At 44.4% G+C, this 20,946-nt stretch overlaps 2 protein-coding genes across 6 annotated transcripts in view; one reads left to right on the top strand and one right to left on the bottom strand.

The window, feature by feature from the left end:
- Positions 1 to 20,946, top strand: part of LOC136306816 (UDP-glucuronosyltransferase 1A1-like) — a 47,539-nt gene that overhangs the window by 17,569 nt on the left and 9,024 nt on the right. Inside the window, exon 1 of one of the 5 annotated variants that reach the window (XM_066233409.1) lies at positions 2,412 to 3,316. The exons of 3 other annotated variants lie outside the window; for them this stretch is intronic. In XM_066233409.1, the coding sequence (XP_066089506.1) occupies positions 2,453 to 3,316 (864 nt within the window). In that variant the 5' untranslated portion in view covers positions 2,412 to 2,452. Of the gene's footprint in view, positions 1 to 2,411; positions 3,317 to 15,105; positions 16,021 to 20,946 lie in introns of those variants that run through there. One more of the 5 variants, XM_066233408.1, reaches the window with a different exon arrangement.
- LOC136338194 (dnaJ homolog subfamily B member 3-like) lies at positions 8,817 to 10,348 on the bottom strand. Its single transcript, XM_066280311.1, has one exon. The coding sequence runs from the start codon at positions 9,980 to 9,982 to the stop codon at positions 9,248 to 9,250; it is 735 nt and encodes a 244-aa protein (XP_066136408.1). The 5' UTR covers positions 9,983 to 10,348; the 3' UTR covers positions 8,817 to 9,247.

The raw sequence follows: 20,946 nt of genomic DNA, 5'->3' as shown, positions 1-20,946 counted from the left end.
AGGTGATGGCCACCCTCTGGCCACACGGAGACAAATGAGTTGTAGGTAAACTCACTGTTAACAGGGAGGAGCTAGTACAGTGGGTGTGGGTGGACATCCGCGAGCTGGGTGCTAAGAGGAGCAGGGAACCTCGACCCGGGCCTCTGGCCACCCTCCGACTCCCCTGTCATCGCTGTCCCCTCTTCCCCTACAGTTTCTGTCTGTTTTTGCTTTCTCTGTAGTGCTTTCAGACATCTCAAACTTTTTTTTTTTGGTAAAAATTTATAGCCATTACCTGTGAGAGCACTGGTCTGATAGGAGCTACTCCTGTAGCACCAGAAGACCAGATTGCTTCCAGGTGAGTTAAATTTATTTTCTGCCGTGTTAAAATCCCAGTGAGATGTTGTTTGGCCTTGCATGAATCTGGGACAAAACCAAGATGGTTACAATGTGAAGTCGTCCCTCCCAGGGCGCTGCATGCCTCTTCATTGATTCTATCCAACCGGAGCGGAGCAAACACCATCACCACCCCCATCCCCTAGGTTACGGCCGTCTTCCTGTTGGGCTTATCCCCTCTCATCTGGCTAGACTGTAACCACAAGGCAGATGATCACCGTGACGAAAGCTGGAAAGATGGCCCTCCGGCAGGTGTCCAGTGTGGTTACACTGTACAGGGAACAGGGACTACTGAGTTCTTACCAGCATGAAGGTGACCCAACCCTGGTGACTTGCAGCGTCTGCCACTGATATTGGCAAGAACCCTTGATGGCAGCTTCTCTTGCTAAATGATGATCACAGCAGTGGCAGCAGCACCGATCACAAACCTGAGGTAGAACCTTCCCAGTTATCGGCTCTGAATACTCGCCCTCCCGCCTTTAATGTAAGACTCGAGCAGCCCCGAGCCTACACACACAAGTAACGTTGCCTGGCTTTTTGTAGAAGTGATTGGAGGACAGAAATGATAGCTAGGATTTAACCTGGGAGTAGAGAACAGAAACGGAGCCTTGGGGGGAAACACACAGTATGTGTCTGACAGGAAGGGGATCTGAAAAAGGGAACAGAGAAGTTGCTGCTGGGAGAGGCAGGAAGAGAACCGGGACATTAGGCTCAAAACCTACCAGGAAGAGTAAAACCAGACGCTGCCTACCCAGGGTGGCTGGTGTTACATGGGAAGTGCCTTGGCATGCACGCATTTGTCTGGTGGTGGGATCTCTCACAGGGGTCATTTCCTCCCAAAGGGAAGTCTCAGCCTCGCATCCCGGTGACCTCGGATGCGGAAGAGCACACTCAGTGAGAGAGATGAGTTGGACAGCTCAGCTCAAGGAGCCCACCCACATCACCGTCCCCTCTCCTGCCCCGGGGCGAACAGGACGAGGCGGCGGCAGCCAAGCACATAATGGGAGTCACTTTCTGGAGTGGGGTTGGTTGCACAGGGCTCTTCCTTCAGAAGGAACCCACCAATTATCTAGCCCATCCTGTTCTGGAGGAATCTGTCCTTATGAGGACTTAGGAGTATAAACGACCTTGCAGAAAAGCCCAAACACGACCTGCAGAATGTATTAAAAGCCAGGTTAAGGTACGCCCCTGCCCTAAACAAAGCAGCAGGAGATGGGAGCCTTTGTGTCCAGGAGAAAAGGAACGCAGGCAGAGCTTGGTCTGAGCCAGGTGACAGCTCCCTCCTGTCCTGTGGTGAGCAGGCCCTGGGGGGAGGGTACTCTGTGGCCCCATTGCGTCACTGCCCATTTATGCTTCAGACAATAGCAACTCTTGTTGCACGAGGTTGGTGTAGACTTCTCAACAAACCCGTGTGCTGTTTCCAAGTCTCCAGTTCAGGGTTTCTCCAGGTATTTCCACACTGGACAGCTGCTTCAAGTAGATGCTTCCCTGAGTATTGCAAGAGCTGTCCTGTGTGGAAGAGGAATGAAACCAGAGAGCAAGGGTCCCCGTCCCGTTAGAGAAAGCTGTCTCAGCAATGTTGTGTCTATTTTCTGGGTGTGCTCTATTTTACCCGCCAATAGGAGGAAAGAGTTATCAAATATGGTCACATCCAGCAGAGAGCTTTGAATGGAGGTGAGGACTAGGCACTGGTGACTCCTCAGACCTCAGTCCCAGCCCCGAAGACACGGTGAACAGGGGCTGGCGAAGAGAGGACATGGGCATCCACAACCTTGTTTGGGGAATGGAACGAAAAACAAGAGAGTGAACTAGGAAGTCCCCTGGAGAGAGCAGCAGACTCAGTTGAATTTCTTCAAAATCAGGGGGCTCGCTCTCACCCCAGGAAGAGCAGAGGGTGAAAGGCCAGTGGCGAAAGGGGAACAGGTGAAGGAAGGGCATTCTATAATGATTAACCTAAGTAGGGCACCTTGCCCTCCAATGACGTGCCAATCCTGTTAATTGGCTTGATGATACGATAAGACAAAGAAAACAGGCGTAGGAGACACGGGGAACGTGAGCTGCTTTCGCGCCTACCGAGATGGCTGCAGGACCCCAGCTGCCCCTGCTGGTGCTCACGGGGCTACTGCTCTTCCTGTGTGTCGGGCCCCGGGCGGAGGGCGGGAAGGTGCTGGTGGTGCCCATGGAGGGCAGCCACTGGCTCAGCATGCGGGAGGTCGTGCGGGAGCTCCACTCCAGAGGCCACCAAGCAGTGGTCCTTTCACCACAGGTGACTATGCATGTCAAGAAGGAGGACTTTTTCACCCTGAAAACCTATGACATTCCCTTTGCCCAGGATGAATTTCAGTATCTCCTAGGGGGCCAGATTAATGTGATTTTTGAAAGTGAACATTTTCTGAAAAAATTTTTTAAAATGATGCCAATTTTGAAAAATACGTCTGCAGTCTTTCAGAAGTCTTGTGAGGAGCTGGTGCACAACAAGGACCTGTTGAGGCATCTGAACGCCAGTGCCTTCGATGTGGTGTTAACAGATCCCGTCTACCCCTGCGGGGCAATGCTGGCTCAGTACCTGTCGCTTCCTGCTGTGTTTTTCTTGCGTAATATTCCATGTAACTTAGATTTTGAGGGCACCCAGTGCCCAAATCCTTCCTCATATATACCTAGGCTTTTAACAGAGAATTCAGACCACATGACATTCCTGCAAAGGGTCAAGAATGTGCTCTACCCTCTGGCCCTGCAATACATATGCCACATGTGTTGGCCTCCGTATGCAAGGCTGGCCTCCGAGCTTCTTCAGAGAGAGGTGTCGTTGGTGGATGTTCTCGGCTACGCATCCGTGTGGCTGTTCAGAAGTGACTTTGTGTTTGACTACCCCAGGCCGATCATGCCCAACATGGTCTTCATCGGGGGCATCAACTGTGCCAACAGGAAGCCGCTATCTCAGGTCTGTATTAGTGCTTCTATCCAATTGGTGTGCCAAGTTGAACACATTTGATTTTTAAAACTAATTCCAAGCGCTTATGTGTCTCTCAGTCTTTCTGTAGATAGATTTCTACCTCTCATTTTCCACCTGGTGAGATCAACTGTTCGAGTGCCTCCAGTGGTGTAGTTAAGGTTTGCAATGGTCATTAAGAGGAATGAGAGGCAGGGGTGAAGTTCTGTAATAGGATGTACAAGCAATGGTGTGATTCACCCAAGATGGTCCTTTTCTAAAGGTGCTGTCTTCATATACTCTTGTTTCTCTTCATATCGTATATATCTTTCGCCTTTTTAAAGGTGCTGTCTTCAAGGTTGTGCAATTTTCTTCAGCTGTGTAGGAGCAGAGAAATTGAGTTGTGATCAGATCCATCAAGGGTTTTTTGCTTGAAGTGGGTGTTCAGTGGAAGGATAAAGGAACTAGCAAACTGTATTTGTTGACATGATCGCTTATAGTGGTCCTGTCTCAGAAAGGACCAATAGAAATATAATGCAAGCCACATGTCATTTAAAATTCAATTTTGAAAAAATTGTTAAACTATTCCCTATTTCACTAAATTTTGCTCAATTTATATTTAAAATTTTAAGTTTTTGCTTATATAGTTGCAGGATTAGTGCACATGATTGTATTGCTGTTGTATTTTCTTCCTAGTTAGCCTTAAAAAAAATTAAATTGTGGTAAAATAAACCTAACCTAAGATGTATTACCCTTAACTATTTTTATGTGTACAGTTTAGTAAAGTACTTCAAATTGTTGTGCAATTAATCTCCAGAACTCTTTTCATTCTGAAAATCTGAATCTCTATACCCATTAAACAACTACTCCCCACTTCCCTCTTTCCCCAGCCCTGCCAACCATCATTCTTATACTTTGTCTCTACAAATTTGACTACTTTCGCTATCTCATATAAGTGAAATTATACAGTATTTGTCTTTTTGTTACTGGCTTATTTCACCTAGCATAATGTCTTCAAATTTCATTCATGTGCTATATATGAGAATTTCCTATCTTTTGAAGCTGAACAATATTCCACTGTATAGATACACCACATTTTGCTTCTCTGTTTATCCTTACTTAGATGGACACTTGGATTCTTTCACTTTTTAGCTACTGTGAATAATGCTGCTGTGAATATGGATGCTCTTTAAGATCTTGGTTTAAATCATTTTGGGTTTTTATCCAGAAGTAGAATTGCTGGATTATATGGAAATTTTATTTTTACTTTTTAGAGGAACCAGCATTACTATTTTTCACAGTGGCTGTGCCACTCTACTTTCCTGCCAACAGTGCACAAGGGTTTCAATTTCTCCACATCCTTTGCAACACTATTTTTAAGTAGCCAACCTAATATGTGCGAGGTGGCCTCTCACTGTAGTTTTGTTTTGCATTTCTATATTGATTTGTGATGTTGAGCATTTCTTTAGGTGCTTATTGGCCATTTGTAAATCTTCTTTGGAGCAATGTCTATTCAAGTCGTTTGCCCATTTTTGAATGTTTTGTTATTGTTGAATTTTAGGAGTTCTCCATATATTTTGGACATTAATCACTTATCAGATAAATGAGTTGTAAATCTTTGCTTCCATCATGGGTAAGCTTTTTTACTCTGTTGATGGTATCATTTGATACACAAATTTTAAAAAGTGTCATCAAGTCCAATTTGTCTATTTTTTCATTACTGGTATCTTTGGTGTCATATCCAAAATTCAATACCAAATCTAGTGTCCTGAAGCTTTATCCTGTGTTTTCTTCCGGGAGTCTTGTAACTTTAGGTTTTACATTTAGGTCTTTGATCCATTTTGAGTTAATATTTCTATATAAGGGTCCCGCTTCATCCTCTAGTATATAGATGTTCAGTTTTCTCAGCAACATGTGTTGAAAAGACTTGTCTTTTTCCCATTGGTCTTGCCATCCTTGCCAAATATTATTTGACCATATATGTGAAGTCATCTATTTTTAACTTAAAAACTTCATAAAAGGCCTGACCTGTGGTGGCGCAGTGGATAAAGCGTCGACCTGGAAATGCTGAGGTCGCCAGTTCGAAACCCTGGGTTTGCCTGGTCATGGCACATATAGGAGTTGATGCTTCCAGCTCCTCCCCCCTTCTCTCTCTCTGTCTCTTCTCTCTCTCTCTCTCTCTTTCTCTCTCTGTCTCTCCCTCTCCTCTCTAAAAAATGAATAAATAAAAAATAAAAAAATCAATAAAATCTTTAAAAAAAGAAAACTTCATAAAAAGTTTGCTTAAAGAATTTTTAATGACATTAAAAAAAATCCTCTTCCAACAGTTTCTTTTGATGTTAAGAATTCCGTTCATTCACACATGTATATACTTTAATTTTATTCCTTCTTTTCGCACTTCTTTTTTTAAAACAAGATTCTGTTGTTGCTTTGGGAATTCTCTGGCACTTTTTCATTTCCATGTAAGTGAAGTGTTGCACCTTTAAATCTCTGCTCCTGCCTCCCTCTTTCACTCATTGGTACCCTTGTGGTTACATTGAGTTTACCCAGATAATCTAAGAGAATCTCCACATCTCAAGATCCTTAATCAGATCTACAAAGTCCCTTCTGCCATGCCAGGTAATGTTCTTACAAGTTCCAGGATTAGAATGTGGACATATTTACAGGGCCATCTTGTGCCTACCATGTATGCTAAGCCTAAAGTTAAAGCCTGATCTTTCTGAAAACTTTCAAGTTTTCCTCTAAGTTATTGAAATTTTTGTTCTCGTTCCTTTGGGAATGCCTGCCATCCATAGTTTTCTATTTTCCAATCTATGTTACTATCATCTTACTCTCCAACTTTATCTCCTCCATTTTTCTGATGTATCACTGATTTTACTTTCTGCATTATCAACTGTGATCTTTTTAACTTTCAATGTGCATTTAAAAAGATTCATTTTTGGCTTACTTCAAGTCAGTTACTGCCCCCTCCCCTCCAATGATAGGAATATGCTCATTTTCAACGAATAATTTTGTTTTCATAAAGCTCTAAGGCAGCGGTTCTCAACCTGTGGGTCGTGACCCCGGCGGGGGTTGAACAACCAAAACACGGGTTGCCTAAAGCCATTGGAAAATACATATTTTATTTAAAAATGTATTGTATAATAAATATGTATTTTCCGATGGCTTTAGGCGACCCCTGTGTTTTGGTCGTTCGACCCCCACCGGGGTCGCGACCCACAGGTTGAGAACTGCTGCTCTAAGGCAAAGAATTTTTCTCAATTTTGGCAAGTGTAGTTACATCAAATGAAGCACTCCCCCTGGTCTTACATATTCTTATCCCTTAACTGGGAAGAAAAATGAGGTCCCCTTAGAGAACTCCACCTTAACAAAGCTTACTTCTGATTGGGTGTACTACAAGTTGCATGCTGGTGGAAGGAAGAGTTTTCTAAGTTACTAAAAAGTACAGAATTCGGCTGAGTGGGATAAAGATCAACAGGCTATTATATTAATGGGGCCATGGACAACGTCTTGGAGTGTAGGCACACTGGATTGCTGGTAATTGAAGTTATACTGAAAGGGTTAAAAGGAGAGTGGGAACAGAGGAAACGAAAGGACTATGTGTTTATTGAGAAAGTAGGATGAGAAAGTGGAATTAGAAGTTCGTAGAGATGAACATTGTGTGAATGATTTCCTAAGATGAGGAAGGTCTCTCTCTCTCTCTCTCTGTTTGGAGACAGAAGAATGGATCCACAGGAGAAGACACATCCTTTAATGATTATTCGAAGAGCATCCTCTCTTCCAAATGCTTTCTGTTGTGTGCGGAAAGCAGAACTAAAACCTGCTATGTGTGGAGCTCCAGCCTGGGGAAGCATTTGGCTACTTGGATTCTGCTGAGATGGTCACAGGTCTCCAGGTCTCTTGAGACTCATAGGAATGTGTCTCTCCCTGCCTGGTGTGCTCTGTGGGAAGGTGCTAGTGATTCCATGGTGGGAACTCCCGGCAGGGGACTTGAGATGGTCATCTTTGCAACAAAGGAAATTACTTTTTTTCTTGATCTGAAAGACCTCTCAAACTCTTCCATAAAAGATGAAAATTGATATACAGGTCTGTAGCAGCAGTATATATATATTTTTGAGCCAAGATATTTTAAAAGAGATGGTCAATTTTGAAAGTTCTTGAAATAAAATGCTTTATACTTCCGTAAAAGAGCAACTTCCCACTTAGGAGCACTAACCCAGGATATGTCAAAACTCAATGCTGTGTTTATCCTCAACTATTAGAACCGGCCAGTGCTGCTAAACACCCGTGACCTCCGAGTGACCCTAGGATGCCAGACTTTTATTGGATCCAACTGAAGGCTTTCCTGACCACTGAACAATGGGGACTTCTTTTAACCAACTGTGTAGATACAAATGCACTAATTCTGTCCTATTCAGAGTGGAAAGTTTCGACCCTTAATTGGTATATCTACCATGAAACTAAGCATCCTTCTTCCTATCACTTCCAAACTCCTAACATCCTGTCTCCCCCTGATCCCTCAACCCTTTTTTTCCAGCAAATTACTCAGGAATGCCTTCACTGGTGTGAGTTCCTTTGCCTGGCAAGCAAATAATCTCATTTTAAAAAAGCTCTGTTCTATTCTGAAATTTTTTTATACGGTGACTACTTGCTGTGGTTTTTACAGACTCCCTGTGCCCCTGTGGGACAGTGGTGGCTGAATCCTATGTTCCTGTCGCACAGTTTGCATGTCACTCCACAGGGAAAGTACTGTAAGGGCACTAAAGGGTACCAAACCCATTCTCTTACAGTCTTTGCAGTTGGTCTAGTTCACTGTCTTTTTTGCTCTCATGCTTTACCCAAGCCTTTCCCTGGAGATGACCCTAGGGAATGAGGCACTTTGTGATGCCCAAGCAACCATACCCAGAAAGGGTTTTTGCTGGCGTAACAGACTATGCCAACAAAAAGCTACTCCTTCAGACATATGCATGTTGCCTTACACAGTCAACATGCCAAGTGAAATCTGGCTTTCTGTCATCCTAATTCTATATGAGATACCTCTTGAGCATGGCAATGGGCTGGTTTTATATAGCCTTACAGAAAGGCTTATTATGTTTTCATCAGTCATAGTTGTAGACCCAAGATGGGTCCCAGGCTAGCAATCAGATCTGCACTGACGAATTTGAGACATTGCTACCAATGTTTTATGAAGTCGAGTGACCTGAATATGGTTCTAATATATGAGAAATTCCGTTATTTTGCCTAACATGTTCCTGCCAACACTGATTTCAGTTCGGTGAGACTGATTTTAAGCTTCCCACCTTCAGATCTTTAACAGAATGAATGTGGATGTATGTTTTTTAAGCCACCAAGCATGTGGTAATTTGTTACAGCACCCAGGAAACCAATACATCCACTTTGCCATGGTTATCTTCTTTTAAAGCCTGGGCTTAATGTCCTTAAACAACAGTTAACACTTACTAAGTCACCAGCATATATATGGAATGAATAACCATCTTTAAGCAGAGGTCTTATTGATATAGTCATATCTTTTGCAACTAACAACAACAAAAAAAGTAAAGTAAACCGTTTTATCTGGACAATGTTAACTTCAGAGCAAACTACTTGGCTGATTGCTATTTCGAATAAAATGGAAAGGCAACGTTCAAGGTGCTGTGCTGAACATTTTGTCTTCAGTACTAGGAAATTAACACCGCCTGCCTCAGCATTATGTTTAATAAATAGCAAAGCGTATACAGACATTTTACAACAGTTTTTAAAGAGAAACAAACAGTGGTCTTACTCTTGTGGTCCTGACAATAAGCACAAATCCGCATTGGTTGGCATGAGCTGTTTATACATTCTTGAGCGCAGTTATTCTGAAAGGAGAGTTCACGTGCAGTCTTCCAAACAAAGAAACAAAAATGTCCTCACAATGCACTTTCAGTGACACGTGGAGTGGAATTACTGGGTGTCAATGCGCAGCAACTGCTCTTTGCCATTTATTATCAGGGACTTTAACTCTCCGTCTTCTTCCACTTCCACCCTTTCTTGGCCATTCTCCACGATTCTCCTGGTGGTGACTTTTTTGCCATTAGTGATTTCGGTGGAGGTCGACACGGATTTGAAGTTCCCCATCCCACCACCCCTGCCGCAGGACATAGAGAGGGAGGAAAGGCCTCCGCTGCCCAGGGAAGCGAAGGAATCAAATCCTGTGTGAAGAGAAGAAAACCCCCCGAAGGATGGAAACTCGCTGAAGCTGGAGAAGGAGGGGGGCCCTCTGCGTCTGCTTCTCCCGGAGCTCCTCCGATACCCCAATATGTTTTCCAGTGGGTCGCTGAAGAAGTCAAACGAGAACGGGTCCTGGCTCCGGAACACCTCCCTGAAGACCTCGGCCGGGTCGCGGAAGGTGAAGATGCATTCAAAGGGGTCCTCGAAGCGGTCCTCGAAGGGCCTGCCGCTGCCGCTGCCGCCGTCCTCCACGCCCGCCTGGCCGTACCGGTCGTAGACGTCCCTCTTCTTGGCGTCCGACAGCACCTCGTAGGCCTGGGCCACCTGCTTGAACCTCCTCTCCGCCTCCTCCTTGTGCTCAGGGTTTTTGTCAGGGTGCCACTTGAGCGCCAGTTTGCGGTAGGCCTTCTTGATGGCGTCAGAGGAGGCCTGGCGCGGCACGCCCAGCACCTCGTAGTAGTCCACCATGTTGGACCGCCAGGCGTGGCCCCCCACGGGCCACAGGCCACGGGCCTTGGGCTACGGAAACACTGAGCAGCGTGGAGAGCAGTCGTGGAGCACGGAGACTGCGCAGTGCGGCAAGGGCAGCCCAGGAGGACCGCCCCTTGTGACGTAGCTCGCAGCTCATTGGGCGAGGCCGTGTCCTGACCGCAAGCTAGCAGGCTTGCCGGTGCCCCACCCCACGCCCTACGCTCCAGCTTGCTCTGTGTCCTGTTTCCCGCAGGAGCAGAGGCCCCGCCCACTCCAGGCCCCGCCCGCCACTGGCTCCTCTCACCTCCCGGCTCTCAGTAGACCTGTGATCTCCAAATACAATACAAGCAAGAGGAATGTAACCCGTGCAGAATAATTTTCTTGAAGTTGGCTTTTCTGCAGGCTTCCCCTTGGCCTGAGGTACAGGTGGAGTGAATTTAGTTGTCTCCTGGGCTGAAGGACAGTCATTTATTTTGTCGGTTCTCCCAACTGTTAGGCTGCAGGACCCATCTGCTTTTGTTTAGGTGGATTAATGTCTATCGATGCTTACTCCATTCGAAATTAAAAGTCAGAAAAGTTCATTATTCAACTTAACAGTAAACCCATTACATGCAAACATTAAGTCATATTTTTATGGGAAAGTTACTTTTTCAAAACAAAAAGATTTAGTGAAGATTGGCATCATTTTACTTTTTTTTTTTTTTTGCATCTCGCTGGCTTGGTCAAAGAGACTTAGGTTCTTATATCTGCTTCTGCATTCTGTCTAGGGCCATACCACATGCCCTGAAGCCCCTGAGAACCCCCTCACCCTACCCCTGTACACCTAGGAGAGAACGAGAGTGACAAAGTCCAATATCATGATTATGGAAATAGTCTTGACTTTGTAAAATTCCCCTGAAAAATTCTTGGGGATCCCCAGAGTGCCCCAATATCAAAACGATTGAAACTTGCCGGCTGCGTTTCTAGGGGTGTGACCAAACTTGGGATGCTGTGATTATTTCCACTAAAATTGCTATCTCACAACCACGATTTTATTTTTGACAGTTCTTGACATCGGATTTATCTCCATTTTCTCATTCTCTCTCTGACCCTGCATCTTTTGCTTTGATAAATGGTGAGACAACACCAATAAAGGTCACTTAGTTCTAAGAGGAAAATGATTAACGAGTGAACTCTTAACATTTCATCATAAAAGGTGATAGATCCAGGAGGGTGCATGGGCTGCATCGCCAGAACACATTGCCAACTTTATAGGACCTTGACCTTACTGAATAGAAAGCCGGGGACCTGGCCCTCTGTAAGCACGCGATAGACAATAGGAAGAAGCCGAATGAGAGTAGAGTCCAGGGTGAACAAAGCCATGTGGGAAATTACAAAGCATATTTGTGGCAGAGCAAGCGATTTAGAATGGCTGGAGGAAAAGAGGCAGAAGGAGAGGTCAAGCAGAAGGGCTTGAGAGGAGGAAGCACTGGGACAGGGGGCTGGGTCCGTTCCCAGCTCTGAGGGCAAGGCTGAGGAGTCTGAATTTCATTCTGGCCCTTGGAAGCTGTTGGCCAGAGTTTCACCAGTGGTGGTGGTGGGGTGGGGCCGTGCAGGGGCTGCTGATGCCTGGAATCAGAAGACACAGATAGGGGTTGGGGACCCTAGAGGGGGGGCTGAAGCCCTGAAATAGGAGCATGGCAGCTGAATCTGAGAGGCAGTGGAAGAATTATGTGGATTCACTACTTCCTTGCTTGCATATGGGGCCTAGAGCACAGGAAGAAGGGATATCACAGCTATGCAGAAACATTTACTGAGTACTAAGGTCTGCAGAACCATGGACCGGCACCTGCCTGAGAGAGTGATTCCAAAGCTGATGCAGAAACTCTGCCTATAAGAAATGTAGATAGATAACTAGGCACACATGGGGACCGGAGACAGATGCACACTGCTAAAGCACACCAGCAGAATTAAAAGGAAAAAAAAGCTACAGAGAAAGACCACTTTGTTCCCCCCGGGAAGGTCTCATACGTTATCAAGAGGTCAATGGACTTGTTTATGCAGCTCCTTTACTTTGGGAGCTTAAGCAACCTGTTCCCACCAAAGCAGCGAGGAGTGCGTGGAATGGTGGGTCCCTTAATGACTGGCTTCAGCTTAAAAAGAAATCGTCTTCCAGTGGGTTCCAGTAGCTCTTTTGCAGATAACCACTCTGCAGTAGTCCCCCGAGCAAGACCACATCTCTGCCCTGCTCTGTGTTTCCTTGGCTACCTGTGTCCCCCCTCCAGAGCACATCTCACTGCGTCCTGTAGTTACCGGGGTGTTTGTCCACTGGAGTCCCCTGATAGGCACAAACTATATCTGACTTGGTTTTCTGCCGCCAGTTCTTAGCACAGTGCTAGCAGGGCCAACGCTTCACATAAGTATTTGGTGAATGGGAGAATTAGCGGTGGGTTTTGTATGTCAGGTCTGCTCAGGTTCTAGGGTAGAAGTTATTTTGAATTGCTTAGTAGTGGTTCTTGGTTGTAACTCTTGGCAGGGAGTATAAATTGCCTACTTTTCATGTTAGTAAACTTAGTCATGGGCAGAGTTGGGCCCCAAACCATCTAGGTGCTCAGAGGTCCCAAGCAGCTCTGAGGGGTTGCATGAGGCAAGAAAGTCATAAAATTATTACAGCAGTGACTGTGTTTATAGCTTTTTGGCTCCATGTAATAATCTACAGATGAACTCTCGTGACATTGAGACTTCAGGAGAATTATTGCACTTAATGTTGAAACTGGAGTATGAATTTCAGAATTGCAGATGAGGACACATCAACTAGCTGGAGCAGGGGTCTCCAAACATTTTACACAGGGAGCCAGTTCACTGTCCCTCAGACCGTTGGAGGGCCGGACTATAAAAAAAACTATGAACAAATCCCTATGCACACTGCACATATCTTATTTTAAAGTAAAAAAACAAAACGGGAACAAATATAGATACAATATTTAAAATAAAAAACAAGTAAATTTAAATCAACAAACTGACCAGTATTTCAATGGGAACTATGGGCCTGCTTTTGGCTAGTGAGATGGTCAATGTCCGATTCCATATTTGTCACTGCTAGCCGTAACAAGTGATATGATGTGCTTCTGGAGCTGTGACTCGTGCATCCTGCGTCACTGGAAGTAGTACTGTACGTGAGCGCTGCCACGCTTTGCGCCGCCGCCACATACAGTACTCCACATACAGATGCATCCGCATCCTGTGCTCCTCTCACTGACCACCAATGAAAGAGGTGCCCCTTCTGGAAGTGCGGTGGGGGGCCGCATGCAGCCCGCGGGCTGTAGTTTGGGGACCCCTGAGCTGGAGCATTGCTCCCTCTTTTCTGTTCCCTCAGAATCGTACTGGGGGCAGAGTGCTGGGGTGGGGTGGGGGGCTTCAGAGTTCACGTGTGCATGTGTGTGTGGGCACACAGGTGTGTATGCTCATCTGTCAGCCCAAGACCGGAGGTTTGTGGAAGAAGAATGGTCATACAAGGAAAAGGGATTCTAAGGACCTACTCTTAGTGGCAGAATAAGAGGTGTCCTGTGAATATGCCCCACAGGACACCAACACTTTACAGTTAGCAGTTTCTCCATGACCCTCCTAACAGACCCCCCGAGTATGGGTGGCCACTGGTGTTCATGGTCCGAATACTGGGGTGTGTGCTTTCATCCTTGGCTGGTATAGAACAGCAATGGATCCCAAGAGGAAAGAGCGAGATGCTCAATCCTGTCTGCACTCCAATTTGTTCTTTCTGCAGCAGGGGCATTTCTATTAAGCAACTGCCGTGTTTGTTCCCTGACCCTTCACCTGGTTGTTTGGGGCACCAGCGTGTGCTGGGTATTGCTGCACGAGCACATTCTATTGTACTTGGTCCCTAAGTCCTGCCCTCTGCCTCCTCTCTGTTTATTTCGATTGGATAACGATGGTGGGGACCACAGCTCTACGTCTGACTTCCAGTTGTAGATTTCTGTAGTGGCCTCACATACCATTTTCCGGGCACTGCAGGAGGCCAGTGAGAATTGCGGTTAAGAGCAGGGTCTCTAGGCCCTGGCAGTCACGGCCTGGGTCTCAGTTCTGCCACTGAGTAAATGCAGGATTCTGGGAAATCCCTTTGTCTCTCTGAGGCTCGGTGCTTTTGTTGGTGAACTGGGAATAACTGTATCCGCCTGTACAGGATAATTCTAGGGCATCCCCTAAGATGTGTTGTCAAGTGCCTCCTACCATACTTGGCCCATGGTAGGAGGTGCATGCTCAATAAATACACATTATTTTTGTTCACCTCTCTCCTTTGCTTCAACAAGGTCATCAGAATTCCCCAGTGTCTTCCTTTCTCTAGCCCTGTGGGCCTGTGATAAGTATGAGTTTTGTTTGGTTGTCTATTTTAGTCTTTTACGTACAGAGTTCTTCTCACTGCCTCTCTGAATGAACACAGGGCTGTTCTGCAGAAGGCCCTCTGTGCTCATGTGCTCAAATCGGCTCCCACCATTCCCCCACCACTCTCCATCCTGTCAGCACTCGGTTCCTTCTTAGCCCTTTGCACAACCTCTAATGGGTCTGTTTATCTGTGTAGGTCGTCAGCCTGTCTCTCTTGACGGAGGATGAGTTCTGGGGAGGCGGGAGCCTCCAGGCCCAGCGTTGGGCTGGACGCAATAAATACTTGTAGGATAAATGAATCCCAGATGATTGAACTGCAGAGAAGGACATTCTTAGAGGTTTCCATGGGTCAAAGGTGGGCTTGCAATGTCCTATTCTTTTTGTTTTCCTAAAAGGCATAGTTAGCTTTCTCTTTCATTTCTGGAAAGGAAGTCTAGTTTTCACCATATAGCACTCTTTCCTCTCGGGTAACGCTCTCTTGGTCCACGGAAATACCAACGTGACGGAGTAAGAAGTGCTAGAGGTGCTTTGCCTTCTCTGTCCATTCAAGAACGTGATCTGCGCGGTTGCTGAAAAATTCCAGCCAGTTGAAACTCTTGTTGCCTGTTAAGAACCCTAGTAAAGCCCTGTTAATTTCGAGAAGTGAACTTCCTGCTACCCTTACCTGACGGACAGCCGTCATCACGTGACACAATCAAACATTAACCTGGCGTATAGATTGGTTCTTGGAACAGGTACATGGGCGAGGACAAACCTCTGGCAGATGAAGTCTTGGTAGCAAAGGCCAGGGCACCATGGCGGCAGGGTACCAGGGTCCACGTCCGCTTGTCCTCGGCCTGCTGCTGTGTGCGCTCGGTCCGGCTGTGTCCCGGGGCGGGAGGCTGTTGCTGGTCCCCATGGACGGCAGTCACTGGCTGAGCATGCGCGGGGTCATCCAGCAGCTGCATCAGAGGGGACATGAGGTAGTGGTCTTATCGTCTGACGCCGCGGTGCACATTACCGAAGGACCGTTTTACACCTTGAAGAGGTACCCCGTGCCATTCCGAAGGGAGGACTTGCAAGCGTCTTTTATCGGCCTTGGGCATAATGCATTTGAGAAAGAGTCTTTCTTGCAGCGTTTGATCAAAACGTACAAGAAAGTCAAAGAAGACTCGGCTATGCTTTTGTCCGCGTGCTCCCACTTACTGCACAACAAAGAGTTGATGACGTCCCTGGCCGAAGGCAGCTTTGATGCCATGTTGACAGACCCTTTCCTTCCTTGCGGCCCTATCGTGGCCCAGTACCTGTCTCTGCCTTCTGTGTTCTTCTTGAATGGACTGCCATGCAGCCTGGACTATCAGGGTGCCCAGTGCCCCAACACACCATCCTATGTGCCCAGGGGTCTGTCCTTTAACACAGATCGCATGACCTTTCTGCAGCGGGTGAAGAACATCCTCATCGCCTTGTCCGAGAACTTTCTGTGCAATGTGGTTTATTCCCCATATGAGTCCCTGGCCTCGAAGGTCCTTCAGAAAGATGTGACTGTCCAGGACCTGATGAGCTCTGCATCGGTCTGGCTTCTCAGAAGTGACTTTGTGAAGAATTACCCCAGACCCATCATGCCCAATATGATTTTTGTTGGTGGGATCAACTGCGCCGGCAAAAGCCCATTATCCCAGGTGTGTAATCTGAGTGGGAAATTTACAAGCCTGTATTCCCGCAAGTACTTTGGGTAGATAGATGAATTTGCCGCAAATATGTTTGAATGAGCATGCCTTGTTTCAAATGTCCTCTTGTGTTAACTTCTACCTTGCAAATTTCCTAGGTTGAGTTGTAATTTCTGTCTTTGCATTGTCTTCTTGGTTATGTCTTTGGATCTGAGACTTTAGGAAATATTCTTCAGGACTTTAATTCTGTGGGCTCCAGTGGCTAATCATCAATTAGAGGCAATAAGAGTTAAATACCATATGCTTAAAGAGCCCTGGGTTCAGGGTTCCTTGCAGAGAACAAAAGTGTTTGATTGAGTCAGGCATGCAAGATTCAAGATTGCTGAAATTTTGACATCTGTAGGCTCCAGGAGGGAAAGTTGTGTTACTATTCCTAGTTAAACCACCAGTTTCTAGATGTTCCAGTGTCCTAATCTGTATTCTACAGTCTCATTTTGTCTAATAAAGAAATAACCAGGTAGCCAGGCTCTGATATTGGGCAGAAGGGTGACGAGTCTCACTCTCTACAAGGCTCATCTGTTCATTTCTTTCTCAGAATTTAAGGTTGCAAAAATGTAGCGTTCACATCCTCTTCCTGGAGGTGATTGAGGATAGCAGGAGAGGTGCCTCAGGAGATGGGTTGGGAAGGGTGCTCGAGGTGCCATCTCAGAGGGCATTCATTCATTTATTCTTTAAGTATTGAAGTGTGCCTTCAACGTGATGCACATTTTAAATGGTGATGTAACTGTCATTGCAAGGAGAAACTTTGGGTAGGGGAGAAAACACCAAGTGAGACATCAGGGCTGGGTTGGTGCCTCCACTGCACTGCCGCAGACCAACTTCTCTCAGGGGGTGCTCTGGTCCCTCACCTATAACATGGGGAGAGATGCAGTGATCCTTGGAAGATCTCGTGGCAATAAGGTTCTGATACTCGGTGGCCTGTTGGGCAAGTTTGTGTCTGATTGGGGTGGTCTGGTTAAAAAAAATAAAAAGTAGGTGCTATTGATTTTCTAAAAGCAAAAGGAGAAACCTGAATGGTATAGACACCCATTCGTGATTCTCTTTGAGACACAGGAAAAGGAAGAGATGAGATACATTACCAGACCAATGGGTACATCTCAGGTCAGAGGAAAGAAAGCTAGTCAGCATGTCCAATGAGAGAGGTATGAAAGAGAAATATTTTTGGTATCACTATGAAGGGTTCAAGAGAAATTGATTGTGCTTCACATTCATCTTTAAATTTGAAAGTCTTCACTTTGGAGACGTGCATGCATAATGGAATTTCCTTTTGAAACAGAAGGGCTTCTCTATGAACTTGCATGGACATTCCCGGTTACACTGGCCTTCTCATAGTTCCTGGGACATTCCAAAAAGCTTTCCCAGTTCAGCACCGTTGGACACTCTGTTCCCTCTTTCTGAGATGCTGTTCCCTGAATTTGTTAGGTAACCACCTTCTCATTTTTTCAGGTCAGCTTCAATGTCACTTTTCCAAGGAATCCTTCTCTCTAAGACAGCGTCTTGTTATTTCTTTGATAATACATCAAATACCATGATTATTTCATTTAGATAATCATTTACTGACTGTCTCTCTATGTGTGGGGACAGGGACCACTTCTGCCAGGGCACTGCATCTTTAACACTTGGCAATGGGTGTGCACATGACTGGTGTCCCATAACACCAGCATCTGAGGCATAGAGGTGCTCACTCAATATGGATGAATGAAAACAAACAGAATATAAACTGAGGACAAGTCACCAGATAGGTAGTAATCCCCAACAGTTCTTTATATTTCTACAATTGTATACAAACATATGTAGACGTATAGAATTTTTGGTTGCTCATTGAGCACCGTATGCGCAGTTATCAGTATGTCATGGGTGTTGCTCTAGATCTAAATATTATATCTGTGTTTTTAATTGCTACATAGTATTTGGTGATATTTTTGTGCCACAGGGTGTTCTGTTAGCTATCTATTCTAGTTGCCCAAGGAGGAACATTGAAGTTTATATTCCAGGGTTTTTTTTTTATTGTTCTTGTTATTTGAAACATTAATTAGCAAAGATAAAATGCTGTATAGTTTTTAAAGATATCAGGAAGTGTGTGATACCTTCCACTTTATTCTTCTTTTTCAAGATTGCTGAGGCTATTTGTGTTCTTTTTTGGTTCCATATAAGTTTCTGGAATATGTGTTCTATATCTTTGAAGTATGTCATTGGTATTTTAATTGGCATTGCATTGAATTTATAAATTTCTTTGGGTAATATAAACATTTTAATGATGTTTATTCTTCCTAACCATGAACACGGTATATGTTTCCACTTGTTTGTGTCTTCCTTGATTTCTTTTATCAATGTTTTATAATTTTCTGAGTACAAGTTTTTAACCTCCTTGGTTAAATTTACTCCTAGGTACTTTATTTATTTAATTTTTTGTTGCAATAGTGAAGGGAATTGTTTCCTTAATTTCTCTTTCTGACATTTTATTGTGTATAAAAATGCCTCTGATTTCTGTGTATTAATTTTATATCCTGCCACCTTGCTGAATTCGTTTATCAGGTCCAGTAGTTTTTTGTATTTCTGTTGTGTCAGTTGTTATTTCTCCACTCTCATTTCTAATTTTATTTATTTGAGTCCTCTCTCTTCTTTTCTTGGTGAGTCTCGTTAAAGGTTCATCGATCTTGTTTACCCTTTCAGAGAACCAGCTCTTGGTTTCATTGATCCTCTGTATTGTTTCTTTAGCCTCTATGTCATTTATTTCTGCTCTGATCTTTATTATTTCCTTCCTTTTACTACCTCTGGGCCTTACTTGCTGTTCTTTTTCTAATTCTCTTAGATGTAGGGTTAGGTTGTTTATCTGAACTTTTTCTAGCTTCTTAAGGAATGCCTGTAATGCTATGAACTTCCCTCTTAGAACTGCTTTTGCTGTGTCCCATAAATTTTGAGTTGTTGTATGTCCCATAAATTTTGAGTTGTTGTATGCTCATTATCATTCATTTCTAGAAATTTTTTTTATTTCTTCTTTGATTTCATTGTTAACCCATTTGTTATTTAATAGCATGCTATTTAGTTTCCATGTGTTTGAGTATTTTTTAGTTTTTCTGTTGTGGTTAATTTCTAGTTTCATGCCATGTGGTCAGAGAAAACGCTTGATACTATCTCAATCTTCTTAAATTTGTTGAGCCTGCTTTTGTGTCCTAACATGTGATCTATCCTAAAGAATGTACCATGAGCACTTGGAAAGAATGTATATTCTGCTGCTTTAGGATGAAAGGTTCTAAAGATATCTATTAAATCGAATTGATCTAGTGTGTCCTTTAAATCTGCTGTTTCTTTGTTAATTTTCTTTCTTGAGGATCTATCTAGTGATGTTAGTGGGGTATTGAAATCTCCTACTATTATGGTATTGCTGTTGATCTCACCCTTTATATCCATCAAAGTCTGTTTTATATAATTAGGAGCTCTGATATTAGGAGCGTAGATATTTATGATGGTCATATCTTCCTGCTGGATTGTTCCCTTTATCACTATTGAAACCACTTTTTTTTATATTAATATCACCACTCTTGTATTATTTTGGTTTACATTACATTTCCCTCGTACCTCTTTAGTTCCTTTTTGTCTTTAACCTTTTGTCTTTTTTAAATTATTTTTTTAATTTAATGATTTTTAAAATTAAAATTATTTTTTAATTTTAAAATTATTTTTTTAAATTTAATGATTTTTAGAGAGTGAGAGAGAAAGGGGGAAGAGATAGAGAATGAAAAAGATCAATTTATTGTTCCACTTATTTATGCATTTACTGGTTGATTCTTGTATGTGCCCTGACCAGGGATCAAACCTGCAACGTTGGCGTATTGAGACAGTGCTCTAACCAACTGAGCGACCTGGGCAGGGACCCAGAGCTGATACTTTTAAACTGGCCTGGCAAGCTCCTTTAATTGGTGAATTTTGCCTGTTTGTGCTCAACAATTGATAGATCTGATTGTAAGTCTTCCAGTTGAGTTTCCTTTTATTTGACTTTATTGTTGCCCCTTTTTCTGATTTTTGCTGGTTTGTCAAGTTGCTGTTTATTTTCATTTTCCCCTTTTATTAGTTAAAGAATGCTACTTGTCAACCGATGGTCATTGGGCCAATTGAACGCCAACAGGATTTCCTAGATTGGGGTACTGTGAAGAAGGACACTTTGTTCACTGCAAACAGCTCTGTGACACAGCACGGCTGTGGGCAACACAGATGTGGAGCAGCTCAGTAGTGTTACAGCTCCAGTATGATACAGCTGGGCTGTGAGGAAGACCTTGGGTAAGGTTCCTCTCCAGCTAGATAGCTCTGCTCTGCTCTGGTGAGAAGTCTGCATTTTCCAGTCATTGGTGGAAAGGAAAAGTGCACTCTCTGAGCCACAGGGGTACTGACTTATATAGAGAGAAGTCCTTGCTCCTGGCCTCTGATTGCTCTGTCCTCATGCAAATGAGGAATACAAATCCTTGCAGTTTGAATGTCCAAGAAGCACTGTCTTGATTGGTCAAAATGGAGCCTCCCTGATTGGTTGGTGAAGATGCCAATGGGAGGGATATAGCTGCGCAGCTCTGATGGGGGAGAGTCTTAGTCTTATTAGTTAAAATAGGGTTCAAGGAACTCCTTTATAAGGGTTGGCTCAGACAGCAGGAACACCGCTCAGGTTGGAGGTTCAAAGTGGGAGGCAGGCAGCTTAGATCTGGCTTCTTCCTGAAGCAAGGTTTGCATGAGAGGCCCCTGTTTAGACACAGCTGCTAGGCTTTCTGTAAGTTGGAGCCCAGTTAGCCACCAGGAGCCTCTCTTGGTAGGCATCTTCTTTCTTGGGGTCAACATACTCTACACTTCCATTCCTCTAGTGAAGATTGTCTTGTTCCCAATGCTTTTGGT

The sequence above is a fragment of the Saccopteryx bilineata genome, chromosome 5, assembly GCF_036850765.1.
Source record: "Saccopteryx bilineata isolate mSacBil1 chromosome 5, mSacBil1_pri_phased_curated, whole genome shotgun sequence".
NCBI lineage: Eukaryota > Metazoa > Chordata > Mammalia > Chiroptera > Emballonuridae > Saccopteryx > Saccopteryx bilineata.
Note: the sequence above shows the minus strand (reverse complement) of the source record. Positions and strands in the feature narration are given on the sequence as shown.